The 17,845-nt window shown below is 40.6% G+C and overlaps 1 protein-coding gene across 1 annotated transcript in view; it reads right to left on the bottom strand.

Moving 5' to 3' along the window:
- Window positions 1–17,845, bottom strand: part of LOC306861601 (NACHT, LRR and PYD domains-containing protein 3-like) — a 149,951-nt gene that overhangs the window by 97,811 nt on the left and 34,295 nt on the right. The window contains exons 6-7 of the mRNA XM_079403973.1: window positions 14,383–14,556; window positions 14,107–14,280 (exon numbers count right to left, since the gene is read on the bottom strand). Of these exons, the coding sequence (XP_079260099.1) occupies window positions 14,107–14,280; window positions 14,383–14,556 (348 nt within the window). The remainder of the gene's footprint in view (window positions 1–14,106; window positions 14,281–14,382; window positions 14,557–17,845) is intronic.

Genomic DNA, 17,845 nt, shown 5'->3' with positions numbered 1-17,845 from the left:
ATTGACACAGATATTTTAAAATGGGTTAATGATTTAAATATGTTTTTACAGAAGATATGATGTAGTTGGTAATAGAGATAAGGCTGATGAAATTAGTGCCAGGATTCCTGTGGGTTCACCGACCTGTTTGAGGAGTGAACACTCTAGAATGTATCTTAAGCAAATTAGCTCCTGTAAATCGCCAGGCCCAGATTTTCTTAGGGGCCATGTTTTAAAGATTTGTGCGAATTAATTAACTGACCCTTTAACAAAATTATTTCAGCTTTTATTAAATTCTCAGACTGTGCCGAATATGTGGAAACTGTCATTTATACGGCCCATTCCTAAAAAAGTAGGGGCGAAAAATTTGGAAGATTTTCGCCCTCTGGCTTTAACATCAATACTTGCGAAATGCATGGAAAGGGTCATTAGTTATCATCTTAAACCATATGTATCTGAGCACTAGGGCTGGGTATCGAGTTCGATACTTTTTAGGCACCGACCGAATTGCCTCGATACCACAGAGTATCGAAAAACGTCTTGTCGTTCGGTACCAAATTTCAATACCTAAGGGGTTAATCTCATCACCGTCAGTGAGCCAATAATCCTGCAGCACTAGGTGTGTTTGACTAGAAACGGCGACGTGCTGATTGATCAGTGTTTGACTTCCGTGAGAGCGTTTCGAAAGCGCACGGAGCAGTCCGCTCTTTATATCGCGCAGTTTGTTTACTACACACAGACTGAAGCTCGCGTGACGCTCACGGTGATTTCAGCATCTGCCGCCTAACTAAATGAGGACATAAACACATGAACAACATCTCCAGAACTGCTGTCAATTAATGAGCATTTTACCGTTTGATTCGAGTAAAACTTGCGTCATATCATATACACACAGAACTGTAAAGGTATTCCCGGAAACCCGTCAAAATAAAAGTTCGGATTAACTTGGAAGACACTGCGGCAGAAACATATTAATATTGTTCAGCAGAGTGTACATACTGCTACTACTAGGCTACTATTAAAATTATTAAAACTTTATTATTTTTTTTTTTTTAGAAATTATCACACAACAGTTATTCAATTTTTTTATTTTAATAGTAAACCCCCTTTGTTTGCCAAAATAAATAAACTTTGATTTTCAATAATTTAAAGAAATTAAATTAATGTTTTATGTCTTCATTTGAAAACCAGATACAGAACACAGAATTTCTGAGGAAAAATAAAACCTTTCATTAGGCTATTTTAAGAATAAATTTAAATAAACTAAGTTGTTTTTATGCATTCAAATAATTAGACATACTACACCAGAATTTAATAACAATAAAACATATGGTGAAAGAAAATAAAACACCCACTTGGATGAAGATTTTAAATTTCTTGAAGTCTTTAACAACCTAGAAATGATTATGTGTTTTAAAATGAACACGCTCTAATGTAAAATCCTGTCTCCCTGCTACACTAGACCCATTCCAATTTGCCTATCGCCACAATAGGTCAACAGAGGACGCCATCTCAACAGCACTTCACTCTGCCCTCACCCACCTGGACAGTCAAAACACACATGTGAGAATGCTGTTCATAGATTTCAGTTCTGCATTCAATACTGTAATCCCCTCCAAGCTGATCTCCAAGCTCAGCCAGCTTGGAATCAGTACACCCATCTGCAATTGGATTCTAGATTTTCTGACTAACAGACCTCAGTCCGTCAAGTTAGATAACCTCTCCTCCTCCATCATCACCCTGAACACCGGCGTGCCACAGGGCTGCGTACTGAGCCCTCTCTTGTACTCCCTCTTCACCCATGACTGTGTTCCTGTTTATGGCTCCAACACCATCATCAAATTTGCAGATGACACCACGGTGGTAGGTCTGATCAAGGATGACGATGAATCAGCCTACAGGGATGAGGTGCAGCACCTGGCTGTGTGGTGTGCCACCAACAATCTAGAACTAAACACCCAGAAGACAAAGGAGATCATTGTGGACTTCAGGCGGACTAGGAGTCATGCACACACACCCATCTACATCAACGGAGCTGTAGTGGAGCGTGTGTCGAGTTTCAAGTTCCTTGGCATCCACATCTCTGATGACCTCACCTGGTCCCATAACACCTCCACTCTGGTCAAAAAGGCACAGCAGCGCCTTTACTTCTTAAGGAGCCTTAAGAAAGTTCACCTGAATCCCAGGATCCTTGTGGAATTCTACCGCTGTACCATTGAAAGCATACTCACGAACTGCATCTCAGTATGGCACAGCAATTGCTCCGCATCTGACCGCAAAGCACTCCAGCGGGTGGTGAAAACTGCTCAACGGATCACCGGCACCCAGTTAACTTCCATTGAGAACATTTATTATAAGTGCTGTCTGGGCAGGGCAAGAAACATCATCAAGGATGCCTCTCACCCCAACCATGGACTTTTCACCCTCCTTCCATCCGGCAGGCGTTACAGGTGCCTACGCTATCGCACTAGTAGGCTCAGGAAGAGCTTCTTCCCCGAGGCTGTAACACTTCTGAACGCCACACCACCAATCTAACCTGCACCTGCTTATTACTGCACTGGTCACAGTACTTTACACACATGCATTTGCACTACTCATATTTTGCACAGACTGCACATTGTTAAAGTTATTACACTATAAACTGTCTAAAGTTGTTACTGTACAAAGCACAGTAAACTATTTCTATAAAATATTGCACTACTGCTATTTTGCATAGAATACATTGTTCTATCAATACTTTGCACACTCATCCAGCTGTATTTATTTATTACCACTGTTCTCACGTTTCTGCTGTTCATAATGTGTATATATAATCTGTAATCTATATAATCTACATTGCTCTGTTCATAATGTACATACAATCCCTACATTGCATTCCTATTTATATTCTGTATATACTCTGCTCAATACTGTATATAGCAATTCCACTGTACATTCTGTAAATCATATCTTCACTTACTCTGCACTTATATGTATATAAAACACTATATTCTTGCACTTCTGGTTAGATGCTAACTGCATTTCATTAGCTCTGTACTTGTACTCTGCATAAATTACAATAAAGTTGAATCTAATCTAATCTAATCTAATGTAAACGTAGCCTAACAGATGTGTAAACTGAAAACAATTTGAACTTTATTAAAATTATTTATTTATTGTGTTGGATATATTTTGTTCCTTTGTGCAGTGGCTCAGGAGATGAGGCTTTGAGTCTGTATAAATATCAACATTAAAAAATATTTTTTTGAGATAATGTTATCTTATTAAAACTGATTTCATAAAACTGGTATCGAAAAAAGTATCGTTCAGGAACCGGTATCGAACTCAAGGTATCGGTATCGGTATCGAAAATTTTTGAACGATACCCAGCCCTACTGATCACTTAGATGTACTGCAATTTGCGTATAAACCTCAAAGAGGGACCGAGGACGCTACACTTACTATGGTTGATACAATTGCTAGTCACTTACAACAAGTAAAGGCATACGCACGGGTTCTTTTTATTGATTACTGTGGTGAGTGGGGCGGGGCCGAGAGCCGTGGGAACGGAGCGAGGCCGGTGGAGTTAATGATAATGAGCGACACCTGCGACACTCACCGGTCTCGAGTCCCACGGAGGAGCTCCGGAAGGATAAAAGGAGGAGTGACGACAGTGGAAGACGAGAGAGGCCTGGATTTTATTTTGTGTTTTGTGTGCGGCAGTCGTCCGTGAGGGGCTGCCGCTGTACTTTTACGTTTGTTTATTTTGGTTATTAAATCTTTGAATGTTTGCCGGTTCCCGCCTCCTTCTTCCGGAATCTACGAACGTTGTTACAATTACACATCTGCATTTAATACGATGCAGATACATTTGCTTTTAGAACGTCTCTTAGTTTTAGGAGTGAATGGAGTAATAATTCATTGGATTAAAAATTTTTTAACAGATAGACCACAACGAGTTGTCATCAAGGGGGTTAAATCAGATATTATGGGTTTAAATACAGGAGCACCTCAAGGATGCGTTTTGTCACCACTATTATTTTCTGTCTATACAAATGAGATGCAAATGCAGAGTACAAATTATAAATTGTATAAATACTCAGACGATATGGCACTGGTTGCACTCTTATGGAAGGATCGAATTGATCATGAGTATGGAGAGCATGTTTTGGAATTAGAAAGATGGTGTAAAGCAAGTTCTCTAATGTTGGGAAGACAAAAGAATTGATTTTAAATCACCCAGAACCTTTAACAGAAATTATGTTATGTGATCAACCAGTGGAAATTGTGAAGGTTTTTAAGTATTTGGGAACTATGATTGACTGCAAATTAAATTTTTCTGGTAATGTGGATTCTATCTCCAAGAAAGCAAATCAGAGGCTATATCTGTTACGGAAATTGAGAGAATTTTACGTTAGTCAGGCTGTGTTACAAAGACTTTATATTAGTTTAATTGAAAGTGTTTTAGGGTATAATATAACAGCTTGGTTTGGGCGAATAACATCAGTAAATAAAGTAAAATTAAATAGGATTACAAGGATGGCAGGCAAAATAATAGGAGTTAAGCAAAAATCGATCGATCAGCTGTATGTTATGGCAGTTAGGAGGAAAGCTTTGGCTATAAGTGGAGATACAACGCACCCTCTGAATTACGCCTTTGAATTGCTACCATCCGGACGCCGCTATAGGACACTGAAGGCAATGAAAGTAATATATAAACAAACCTTTGCACCATACGCAATAAGTCTTTTGAATAAAGGGCAGGATTATAGTGTTTAAGGAGGGATGATTGTATTAATTACTTATTTTATGTGTTTGTGTAGTGTATTGAAATGTGAATTGTTTTCATGTTGTATATGTAAGCGAGACCAAAAACCAATTTTCAGCTAAGGCTGAACAATAAAGTAAAGTAAAAAAAAAATAAAAAATGACTTAGTGTCCTCTTGCATTATTGAAACTCTTTTCCTGTTGATACTGTAAAGCTGCTTTGACACAATCAATATTGTATAAAGCTCTATATAAATAAAGGTGACATGTTCGATGATTTTTAATTCAGATATTGAATTTGCAAATGCTCTCAATAGTCATTGTCATTTTGATCATTTCGATTTTAGCAAAGAAATTCAGGAATTGAGTCTTAAACTTATGAACAGTCAGCATTTCAACATTGATCTTCAGGATGTTGAAAGGCTTTTAATTAAGTAAAGGTGAACAAAAGCCCTAGTCCTGATAATATCTGTGGCCGGTTACTTAAATCATGTGCAAAAGACTTAAATATCATGAAATACAGGACTTATAAGAAGTCATAACAGACACACCATGTACCTAACCTCTGGAAAGATGCTGTGGTTGTCCCAGTTCCTAAATGTAGTGGTCCTAAAACCATTAATGGTTTCAAGCCAGTTGCTCTGACTTCAGTTTTAATGAAGATTTTTGAGAAACTGGTGAGGTCTAAGATCCTGAGACAGGCTGAACATGCTCTGGACCCCATGCAATTTGCATGTAGGCCTCATTGAGGGGTGGAGGATATTTGCTTTTTAGACATTTGGATGGGAATTGGACACATGCCAGACTTCTATTTATAGACTACTCCCCAGATTTTAATACAATCCAACCCCACATTTTGTCCAGAACGCTCATAGAACAATTTGAGTTAAGTAATAATCTGGTAGGTTGGATTTTTTAATTTTTAACAAATAGGACACCGAGAGGGAGGGTCAATGGTATTTTGTTTGACCGGAAGAGCTCTTCTACAAGGTCTCCTCAAGGGTGTGTGCTGTCACCTTTATTATTTATGCTTTGCACAAATGTGTCTGAGCAGCTATGACAATAGAACCATCATAAAATAAGCAGATGATTTGGTTATTGTTAGTCTGAGAATGAGATCAGCCACAGCCCAGTTATTGATGACTTGGTACATTGGTGTGAAGAATCTTACTTCCAGCTTGATACATCAAAAACTAAAGATATGCTCATTGACTTTAGGAAGAACACATTTATGAATAAAGCTACTTTAATTAAAGGTCAGACCATTGAGTATGTGCAATCCTATAAATACTTTGGAACTATTATTGATGCAAAACTTTTCTTTTCATCTTGCCTCTGTATAATGCATATTAAAGTAGTGTTCATAACCGCAGTGTAAGTAATCTTTAGAATCATTGTTCTAACTTTAGCTTTTAGGGAATCACTCTTAAGAGTCAATATTTATATGATTAATTGAGATTAATCAGAATGTCCAACTTATACCTTGTTAACGATACCTTATTAACGACTTGTCCAGCAAGCATTAAAATCAGCATGTTATCTCTTAACAATTTTGTTTATCTTATTCGCGACCAACGATAAAACAAACCAAATAGTTAGTTATCAAGCTCATGAGCACAGGTAAAACGTTATCTTTTTGGCAAGTAATTTATACTTGGAAAATCACATAGCAACAGACATGAGATTTCTTAATAGAATCAAAGTTTATTTCACTACTCTAACACAATACTAAGCTAAACAACACAAAACAAAAGACATAAACAAACACACACATTCGTTGCAATGAATTGTTTTGATCTGAAGAGAGTTTTAGGTTCTAATGCTCGTTTTCAACCTGAGGGAAATCACACACACGGAACTTTTCTGTCTTTACTCTTAGCGATGAATACAACCAGTTTCCAGCAAATTTAGGAGATTTTGTCTTACTTTCTTTGCTTTCGGTCAAGTTCAGTCTTTTCCCGGTTCAAGAATGCGCTACTTCAACTTTCTCGCTTTCAGTTGAGTTTCTTCCTTCCCGGCTCACAAAAGATAGTGCGCGGATTGGCGGCTTGGTAGTTCGTTGTCACGAGAATACTCTTCAGTGGTTGGTTGGCCTCGTTCTGACTTGATGACGCTCCCAGGAAGTTGGTTTCAGTTTCTGAGGCTTTTAGATGTTAAAGTTCTTTGGAAGCTTGAGTCTTGATCTCAGTTTACTGCTCAATCATGATGTTAAATGACTGAGAGCGTCGAGGAAGGAGCGAGCTGAGCTTACGCTTTTCTTTTCAATTTCCAACAACCAACCACTGAGACACAGTTGGGTATCTGTTTTTAACAGGCCGATTTGGGATCTGCCCCCCGGGCGACTGACCCAATCGGATTCTTCCTGTGGGGCGGAGCCCCGCCCTGCACAGCTTCTTTCCGTGCGCATACCTTATCTGTTCAGTTATTTATCACATGAAAAACTTATTGACAGCAGATTTCTATTCGTATTGTAATCATGCATTGATGAGAACAAACAAATTTGATCCACACCAGCTTACTATTAATGGAATCAGCTTTCATCTGAAACCAAACACCACGTATTTGACATGCACAAACATACATATACCATTTGTATTCATTACGCGGTTAAGCCATAGAAGAAACAATCCTTAATTCTAAATAATCACATCGAGCATGTGAACTGAACACTAATCATCAGGTAAAGTTATGTATCAAAAGATTACAACAATATCATACGTTCCACAAGCCTTTTAAATGACACGAAAACAACCTTAATATATGTTGTAAATATATTGTATATAATGTTTTTTATAGTGTCAGCCTTACATAATTCCCATTGTTGCTGTCCAAGTGTGTGAGGGAAGAGTGGAGGACGTGAGAGATGGCATCGTCCGTAGATCTGTTTGGGCGATAGCAAACTGAAGAGGGTCCAAAGTATCAGGGATGGAGGAGCCTGATGTGGCTCTTTACAAGTCTCTCAAAAACCTTCACGACTATAGATGTGAGGGCAACTGGGCGATAGTCATTCAGGCAAGAGGGTTTATTGTTCTTTGGCACAGGGATAATGATGGATTTTTTGAATGAGGTGGGAACGACGGAGGTAGCAAGGTTCGATAAACTAGCCGCTGCATTTTGGACTATCTGTAGCTTGAGTTCTTACCAGGTCAAGAAAATATGATCATATTACCCCAATTTTACAGTCTCTGCACTGGCTACCTATTAAGTTCCGTATCATTTACAAAATATTATTACTTACCTATAAGGCCCTAAATGGTTTAGCTCCTGCGTACCTAACTTGTCTTCTACCACGCTACAATCCAACCCGCTCCATAAGGTCGCAAAACTCTGGACTTTTGGTAGTACCTAGGATAGCAAAGTCCACTAAAGGAGGTAGAGCTTTTTCACATTTGGTTCCCAAACTCTGGAATAGCCTTCCTGATACATGATAATGCCCAAACATGATAACGTTCGGGGTTCAGACACACTCTCTCTGTTTAAATCTAGATTAAAGACACATCTCTTTAGCCAAGCATTCACATAGCTTGGGTTGAACAAATCATTTTTGCTTAAATGGAACTGCAGCTACGCTAATTATGTCTCTATTTGTTTCTCTGTTTCTGATTAACATCCCGTGGTAACTAGGAATTACAGAAGCGTCAGTCTGGATCCAACCCTTAACCTGTTAACGTTCACCAGAGCGACTGAACGCTCTTTGTTTGCATGTGTCATTGTTTTCTAATAGAATAAATGAAACGGGACAAAGTTAATCTTGACAAACTATATATCATTCTGAAGGTCTAAGCCTCAAGCATCGACGACAGATCGCTGTTTTTCGATGGAAAGCTTATAAGGAATGTATTTGCTACATTTGTGTAAGCAGTACACATCAAAACAAGCAGATTAAAAAAGCAGTACGTACCATTATCATTGTAATAACGAGCCACAAACGCGTCCACTGCTGAAATCCCAGTTTAGTTAGAGAGGTAAGGGTCCACAGAACAACATCCCAGCGAGCACTTTTAGTCCAGCGAAACAATAACGTTGTAATAAGGATGAATATTCCTTTGTTTACGTTTCATTTCTTCAGAGAGTTATTGTTCGCGTCCGTTATGGAATACATTACGCTCAAAAACTGCGTCTTGGTGGTAAAAAAAACAACACGGTGCTGTAGCATACAGTTTTACAAACAGAATGAGATCATCCACGGAAAAAAAAGTCTCAGAAAAGCGGAATATAAATTATTTGAATTTGGCACTCTCTCCAGACAGCGCGTGACGCTTCTGTGACGCATCTGTCATCTGAGCGGGGCGTAACTTAGCGATCGGCTTTATCCATAAAAAACTTTATTTTTTCTTCAACATTTTTTTATGTGTGTGTGTGTATTGTGTAGGGAATGTGGCCGTATCTGCATGATTATAATCTGTATGGACGGACATCAGCGTGTTTACGGACTCTATGATGGCTATCATTGTGATTTCAGATGAGCTTGTATGTTTGGGATCATGAGCAGATCCTTTCTTTCTCCAAACTTTAGCCTTTCCATCACTTTGATCCATAAAATCAGTCCATAAAACCTTGTCCCAGAATTTTTGAGGCTCGTCTCCTATTCTTCTTGCTAATGAGTGGTTTGCATCTTCTGGTGTAGCCTCTGTAGTTTTGTTCATGAAGTCTTCTGCGAACAGTAGATTGTGATGCCTTCACTCCTGCCCTCTGGAGGTTGTTGCTGATGTCACTAACAGTTGTTTTAGGGTCTTTCTTTACAGCTGTCACAATGTTTCTGTCATCAACTGCAGATGTTTTCCTTGATCTACCTGTTTGAGTGTGTTACTTAGTACACCAGTGGTTTCTTTCTTCCTCAGGAGAATCCAAATGGTTGTACTTGCTATTGCCAGTGTTTGTGCAATGGTTCGATTGATTAAAAACACTTTTAGTGTTTCTTTAAAAACACTAAATCATCCAGCAACAGGCACGTGCAGAGGGGGGTGCGGTGGGTGCTTGAGCACCTGATGTCCAAAGTGCCCTTTTGTCAAGGCAATAATTTTTTTTTTTGTAATTAAACGCCCTTTTGTGAAGGCTTGCCCAATCTACTATTAGTCAAATTAATTAATAATAATTTTGCCATAAATTAAATTATCCACATGATGACCTTTCACCTGACGATCTCATCCGGGATGATCCCTCACGTTCTGACACCTTTAGGATGCCTTCAATAACGTCCGTGGCTGCCGGTAAGTGGAGTTCTCAGCGGAGCGGTGTGCTTGTAAACTTATATTATTTAATTATTATTATTTTACGACAACGGTGTGAAGAGATCATGCACAGCTGTTGTTTATATTGCTGTGTGTAGCTTGTGGAAGCACGGTTAGCTACAGCAAGGGGCTACAATATTTTTGTTCAATGTTTTCCTAATGACAATTTTATGATTGGTTTATAAAGGCTACTATGAACACCTTTTTCCCATTTTTATCACAGAATAATTCAGGAAATATATTTAATAGTTTCTATACTAAATTATATATCAATCAGTACTGCATTTTTCATATGGTTTATTTATTTATTACCTGGAGATAACTTGAAAAACACACATAATCCAGAAATTTTCGCAATCGTGTTTCGTTTCTGCTTTTTATTCAGCTCAGCTACAGCGATAGCCGTGTGAGTTTGTCCATATTAGGGATCAAGATTCAAGATTTTTATTCATCACATACACAATTATACAGAGTATAACCAGCAGTGAAATGTAGGTCAGGTCCGCTCCAAGGACAGTGCAATTATAAAGTATACAAATATTAAGGATTTCCTGCACGTCAAAAGTAGTTCTACACGCAGCAATAAAAACGAAGGTGCTTGTTCTCTTTCGTTCTTGCTGTTTAATTGGGAAAAGTTTAAAGTGCGTCGAGGTGTCTTGTCTTTTTTATGTTATCTGACTAAAAACTATTCATACTTTGAACAACTATTATTACAGTATTTATTTAAAAAATGTAGGTTGCCTTAAAAATAATTATCACAACACTGGTAAAACAGGCTTATACTGATTTTCTCGTCCTCCGAATTATACTTATCAATCCTTTATTTATAATCATTATCATTCAAAACATGAAAAAATTCAGAACAGGATTAGAATAGAATTCTATTTTAAATAAGAGAGGAATATTTTTTTCTACAACAACAACAGTAGTGTTTACAACAGCAAAACCACCATACACTGTAAACTCAATAACATCAACAACAACAATAATAATATCATTCCAGAGTAATTAAGTGTCACGAGGCCGGACTGCAGGTCTGCCCTTCCCCACCAGAGGTCGCCATCTCCCTTCCTCCCGGACTCCACTCACAGGATTACACGCATACACCTGTTTCATTGCACACACCTGGCTAATCATTACACCCACAGCTGATCCCCATCACCACGGACTATATAGCTTCCACCTTCTCACCACTCTGTGTGCTTTCATTATATGTTGTTACCCGTGATTCATGTCCTGCTCCCTGTTCTGAGATCTGCTTATGTTATGGTTTCTGTTTATTGTGCCGTGTTGGCCTTTGTGTTAGTTTGTTTTATTAAAGACACCTCCCTGCATTCTTGGACCCAGACCTCGTTTCTGTAACGTGACAGAATGAAAGCACCAACGATGGGTCCAGCGGGGAGGTTATTGAACATGCGCCAGGGGGATCGGAGCGTGGAGGATTACTCCAAGGAGTTCATCGGGTTGGCTCGGCAGTCGACCGTTGAGAAGGAGTGTCTCGTGGTCTTTTTTTGGAGTGGTCTAGCTGAGCCGTTCAGGTCCCGAGCACCATACTGGGACCCTGAGGAGTCGTTGGATGGTTACATCGACAGGATTCTTCAGGTGAGCGGCTCAGCCTTCAGGGTGGAGTTAGCGGCGGAGATGTCGGCGGGGCACGCTCGCAGCGCTCCCGAGGCGGCGGTGGCCGCTCTCTATCCCCCAGAGGTGGCCGAGAATGCCGCAGCGGCGCCCACTGTGGAGGCTGAGTATGCCACGGCATCCCGCTCCCGGAAACGGAGGAAGAGACGGAAGAAGGCTTCCGTCTCACAAGGCCAGGAGGCCTCCCAAGAGCTCACTGCTGGCCAGGAGGCCGTGTTAGAGCCACTCAAGCTCCTCGCCCTGCCGGCGCCACCCGTGCTCCTCGCCCTGCCGGCGCCACCCGTGCTCCTCGCCCTGCCGGCGCCACCCAAGCGCCTTGCCCTGCCGGCGCCACCCAGACTCCTTGCCCTGCCGGCGCCACCCAGACTCCTTGCCCTGCCGGCGCCACCCAAGCGCCTTGCCCTGCCGGCGCCACCCAGACTCCTTGCCCTGCCGGCGCCACCCGAGCGCCTTGCCCTGCCGGCGCCACCCGAGCGCCTTGCCCTGCCGGCGCCACCCGAGCTCCTCGCCTTGCCGGCTCTACCCGAACTTCTCGCCCTGCCGGCTCCACTCGAGCTCCTTACCCTGCCAGAGGCCGTTCCTGAACTCACTGTCTGCCCTGTCACGGCCACAGAGACCGTTCCTGAGCTCTCTGTCTGCCCTGTCACGGCCACAGAGACCGTTCCTGAGCTCACTGTTTGCCCTGTCACGGCCACAGAGGCCGTTCCTGAACTCACTGTCTGCCCTGTCACGGCCACAGAGGCCGTTCTTAAACTCACTGCCTGGTTTGTCCCTCCGGCCCCACCCTGGCTGGGCCCTGGGGTTCCTGTTGGGCTGAAGCCCCCCTGGTCCGTTCCTCCAGACCCGCCCTGGCTTCCTGCGCTGCCTCCATCTCCAGACCCTCTGCCCCCACACGGACCTGGCCCGCCATCCCTCCCCCTGTTCACTGTTTCACCCCCCTCCGGACTGTTGGATCTTGGGGAACGTCTGGAAGCCGTTCCTTTAAGGTGGGGTACTGTCACGAGGCCGGACTGCAGGTCTGCCCTTCCCCACCAGAGGTCGCCATCTCCCTTCCTCCCGGACTCCACTCACAGGATTACACGCATACACCTGTTTCATTGCACACACCTGGCTAATCATTACACCCACAGCTGATCCCCATCACCACGGACTATATAGCTTCCACCTTCTCACCACTCTGTGTGCTTTCATTATATGTTGTTACCCGTGATTCATGTCCTGCTCCCTGTTCTGAGATCTGCTTATGTTATGTTTTGTTTTGGTTTCTGTTTATTGTGCCGTGTTGGCCTTTGTGTTAGTTTGTTTTATTAAAGACACCTCCCTGCATTCTTGGACCCAGACCTCGTTTCTGTAACGTGACATTAAGAGGTGCAAAAAATGTCTTTAACATTTAAACTTAAAATGGTCTTTTCTGTTTCTTTTTCAAACCTGCGTCATGGCATTTGCTGCTGTATCAATACAGAAGCATCCATTTCGATACACATATCAGCAAGGAGCACAGCCCTATTAAAAGCCATGTTCCATGTGCCCGTTTTATACTTTGAGCACCTGCCCCTCAAAAGGTCTCTAAACAGCCCTGTTCAGCAATGAATCGGCTGGTTGCTGTGAGATGTGCAGTGGTTCCGCCTAAAATGTAAGTGACCTAATATTATTGTACTTGCTCATTAAACTGTTTATTGAACTATTAAACAGTCGCAATGATAAAAAAAAAAAAAAACATTTTCAAGCCTGCCGGCTGCTCGTCAGTTAAGTTCGTAAGACTGTTAAACAATCATTTTGGGTATCAACAGCTCTGCTGACTAGTTATTCTGTTACTGGACAAACTGATATTTTCTGACGGGATCTGGCATCCGGGGTTGTATCCTACATATTATCTGACGTGGAGACCCGATCTAACAATAGTGTCACAGTTCACTAGTATATTGTATATGTATATAATCATACATTTCTATAATTACATCACAACCGCTGCAATTTGATAATCACACTAAGCCATATCCCATTCTCACAACCATGCATTGTTAGAATTTATGAATAAGGTACAGATCATCTGGCAAGTAACAACCTTCTCATATATTCACCAGGGGCATGTTAATTTTGGACCCTAGCTAAGATGCTATAGGTGTCCTGCACACAGCCACTAGATAGTGCTGCTAGCTTGTTCAGTGCTGTCAAAGGCAAACTTTAAAAAATGCAGCAGTTTTGCAGTTTGTTTAGTAATTGTTTCAGGCCATTTCAATCTTAGTACAATCCACATCTACAGACATCTGTATAAATATGAAAAAAATCCTGAAAATGTTGTTTTTGTGTTTTGTTCTGGTATTCCATTATGAGCAGGAGCAACATTTGTTGACAAAATTCAACATCCATTTATTATGGTAGCATTTTGTTAATTATTTGATGGAAACCATTTACCTCAGTATCTCCAGCTGATAGTTTGGACTCTTCAGTCCACCAGAAAGCATTTTTTAGTAATCAACTTGCAAAAGAATTAATTATGTCAAACTCAAACCTCAGAATCTGCAGCTTAGAGTTTGTACTCTTCAGTCCATCTGAAAGAAGCTTCACTCCTGAATCCTGCAGGTCATTGTTACTCAGATCCAGCTCTCTCAGGACACAGTTTGAGGACTGTAAAACTGATGACAAACTCCCACAAGACTGAGCAGTAAGATTACATGTGGAAAATCTGAACAAGAAAAACAGTTATTACATAAAGAATACATCTTGACAGTTTGTCTTTTAAGTAATGAACTTGCAAAATAATTAATCAGGCATTTCAAACTCAAACCTCAGAATCTCCAACTTAGAGTTTGGACTCTTCAGTCCATCACAAAGAAGCTTCACTCCTGAATCCTGCAGGTCATTGTTACTCAAGTCCAGCGCATTTAGATGTGAATTTGAGGATTGTAGAGCTGAAGACAAACTTTCACAGGACTGAGCAGTGAGATTACACCCACACAGCCTGTATAAAGTACAAAACAAACTGCTATATTAATGTGAATATATCAGTATGTATAGTTTATAATCTGCAGTGCATGTTTGTGCTAAATACAGTGTTATTAGACATTACTGATAACTCGTTATAATAAGTATACAACAACAAAGCCCTTTACCTCATTCCAAAATTAGAATAGTTGATTATTAGTTTATAAACTTTATGTAATACATCAATATACTATATACAAACAGTGAGTTCATCATTGATTGTCACTGTAATAAACGAAAAGTGTTACTGTTTAATTAGCGCATATGTAGAGTTAGATAATGCTTTATTAACAACATATTGATCATAAATACTTCTCACTTTAGACTAGATCATGGAAAATCAGAAAATATCATTAGGTGCTTTAAACCAACCTTTATTGGACATTAATTGCATTCATATTATTATATTGTACAAACTGTATATTCTATCTCCTAACCCTACCACTAATCCTAACTGATGTATTTTAACAATGTGATAGAATGAGTTGTCACTGATTTGGTCCTTGTCGTTCCTCCTGTTTGCCACCAGAGAGACTATAAGGCCACATTTACACTGCAGGTTTTGATGACCAAATCTGATTTTGTGACTATATCCAATTTTTTGTACAACGTGCTTACATTTCTTTTAAAAGTGACCCGTATCCGATGTGTGCATTTTACACTGCACTTGGTGAAACAAACCAAAAATAGCATATGACATCTAGGGTTGTAACGGTATGAGATTTCCATGGTATGATAATCGTCTCAGAAAATATCATGGTTTCACAGTATACAGGTGCATCTAAAAAAAATACAACATCGTGAAAAAGTTCCTTTATTGTTACTCATTTCAAAAAGTGAAACTTTCATATATTCTAGATTCATTACATGTAAAGTAAAATATTTCAAAAGTTTTTTTTGTTTTAATTTGGATGATTAGATCTTACAGCTTATGAAAGTAAAAAATCCAGCATCTCAAAATATTAGAATATTTCCTAAGATCAATCAAAAAAAGGATCTGCCAAACAGAAAAGTTAAAGTTCTTTAAATTATGTTCATTTATGTACTCAATACTTGGTCGGGGCTCCTTTAGCACAAAAACTCCAGCATCAGTGAGGTGTGGCATGGAAGTGATCAGCCTGTGGCATCTGTATTGTTGGATTGACTGTTTCTCATCTTTCTCTTGAAAATATCCATAGATTCCATATGGGGTTTAGGTCAGGCATGTCAGCAAACCACTTGGAATTGGTTTTGGCACTGTGGCCTGGTGCTAAAGTCCTGCTAGAAAACACCAGCAGACATCACGACACCCCAAATCATCACTGACTTCGGAAACTTCACACTGGACTTTAACTGAAAATTGATTTAATCTCATTATTATACATTACTGACTTCTGCCATTGTTTCTGTTTCAGAAGTGGCTTGGTAGCCCTTTACCTAAAGACGTCTGAGCATGGTGACTCTTGATGCACTGACTCCAGCTTCAGTCCATTCCTTATGAAGCTCTCCCAAGTTCGACCACTTCCACCTTACTGGAGTTTGAGCTTGACACAACACTCACAAAATCCTCAAAGTCATACACCACTCCTCCAGGACGATTTCTCATCTCCTGCTCAACACCATGGTGAAAACTGTCAGCACTCATGAAAGAGTGTCCCTTCTCAAAGTATTTTAGAGTTATATCATCCGTGGAGGTGGTATCACCATTAACAAGGCAGACCAGGAAGGATAGCAGGCACCAATTCTTGTTTTGGGCAGAACAGTTCTCCACCCAGAAGATGCAGTGTGCATGTCCCTTTCTTTTTCTAGTGCAGTCACATAGGCCGAGGTGATCTCTGCTGCACTTCGTCCAGCCGTGCCCTCATGCCAGACCACAGAGATGGTGTTTTTTTCTTTTTTTTTTTCTTTTTGCCTACAGAGGCAAAGGTCTCATGGAATGCCACAATGCGATTTGTAAAGAGTGTTGTTTTCAGGCCAGGCATACGAGACAACATGATTACTTTTCCACACTCTTTACTAATGTGTCCTCTGGCCAGTCCTTCTCTGCATCAGTCTGGTAGGTCATCCTGCTCTGCATGGCAGACTCTTTATGCCCACACCACCACTGACAGTGCAAGCAGTCCACAACATGGCCGTCCCTATCATGGTCATTTTTTAAGTGCTGATCCTGCAGTAGGCACTCCTCACATTCCTCCTCTCCAAGCTTTGCAAAGCTGATGTTCTTATGCTTTACAGCTGTTGCCTTTTTCCAAATAATCAGCATACATGAGCTTGATGTTAATGTCGCTAGGGAGGTAGCGATGATGTGGGGCATGCTCCCTTCGATAGTGGCTCACTGATGGATGGAAGGATTTGATATGGTCATACACAGGCTGTATGTCCAGCTTGTTGGCCGGTGTATGTCTTCCTCTTTGGTCTCTTGGGATCACCTCATTTCCTATGTCCTTTCCTATCACAGAGAGTACCAGGCTGTCATTTGCCAGGTGATATCCCAAAGTGGCCAAGAAGAAGGTTTTACAGACCTGCTGTGGGACCTGATCTTCATTCTTTAGCCTGTAAACAAAGGATCTGCCACGCCGACTTGTCTTTCCATTGTAGAATATCAGAGACGGAATTAGACAAATTTAAGATGCGATCAGAACATTGAAACATGAGGAGCTGGAATCCCACAGAGAGGCCCAAGAAAACAGGACAATGTCATAAATTAGATTCTGGCACCACTATTCTGAAGTAAGCAAACTAACCAACTCTTTCACAAAACAGTTTACAACATTGAGACAAAAGAACACTTATTGATAATTCCAATTCAGAAAGGAGACTGTCAAATTTGGGGAAAATAATCAAGACTTATGGTCAAAGAGATGGCCATCACGTGTTCCACGATTGAATTCACGAGCTTCCTTAGACTGACTTCTCCCCCACATAGAAGACAGACCAAACCAAAATTCCTTTGTCTAAAGAACACGCCTTTGTTCTCCATAGAACTATACAAAGACATTATTTTTCATATACATATTATGTCCCATATAATATCCCATATTAAGTTTGTAACCCACATATTAGACTATTATGTATGTCTTTTTAATCATTATTGAATAGCTGAAGGATTCAGATGCGTGTTTGGTATGTATGAGTTTGAAAAATCATGCTTTAAATGTTTCTTCCAATCAATTCTTTGTCAAATGTCTCATATTCTGGTTAAAGAAATCACATCTAAAATTAGCGTGCTCTGGCCCACGTGCTCTGGCCTTTGAGCGTGCTCTGACCCACGTGCCAGCTGCTACCAT

This window comes from Barbus barbus (genome assembly GCF_936440315.1).
Source record: "Barbus barbus genome assembly, chromosome: 42".
Classification (NCBI taxonomy): Eukaryota; Metazoa; Chordata; class Actinopteri; order Cypriniformes; family Cyprinidae; genus Barbus; species Barbus barbus.
This window is presented reverse-complemented; position numbering and strand designations above follow the sequence as displayed.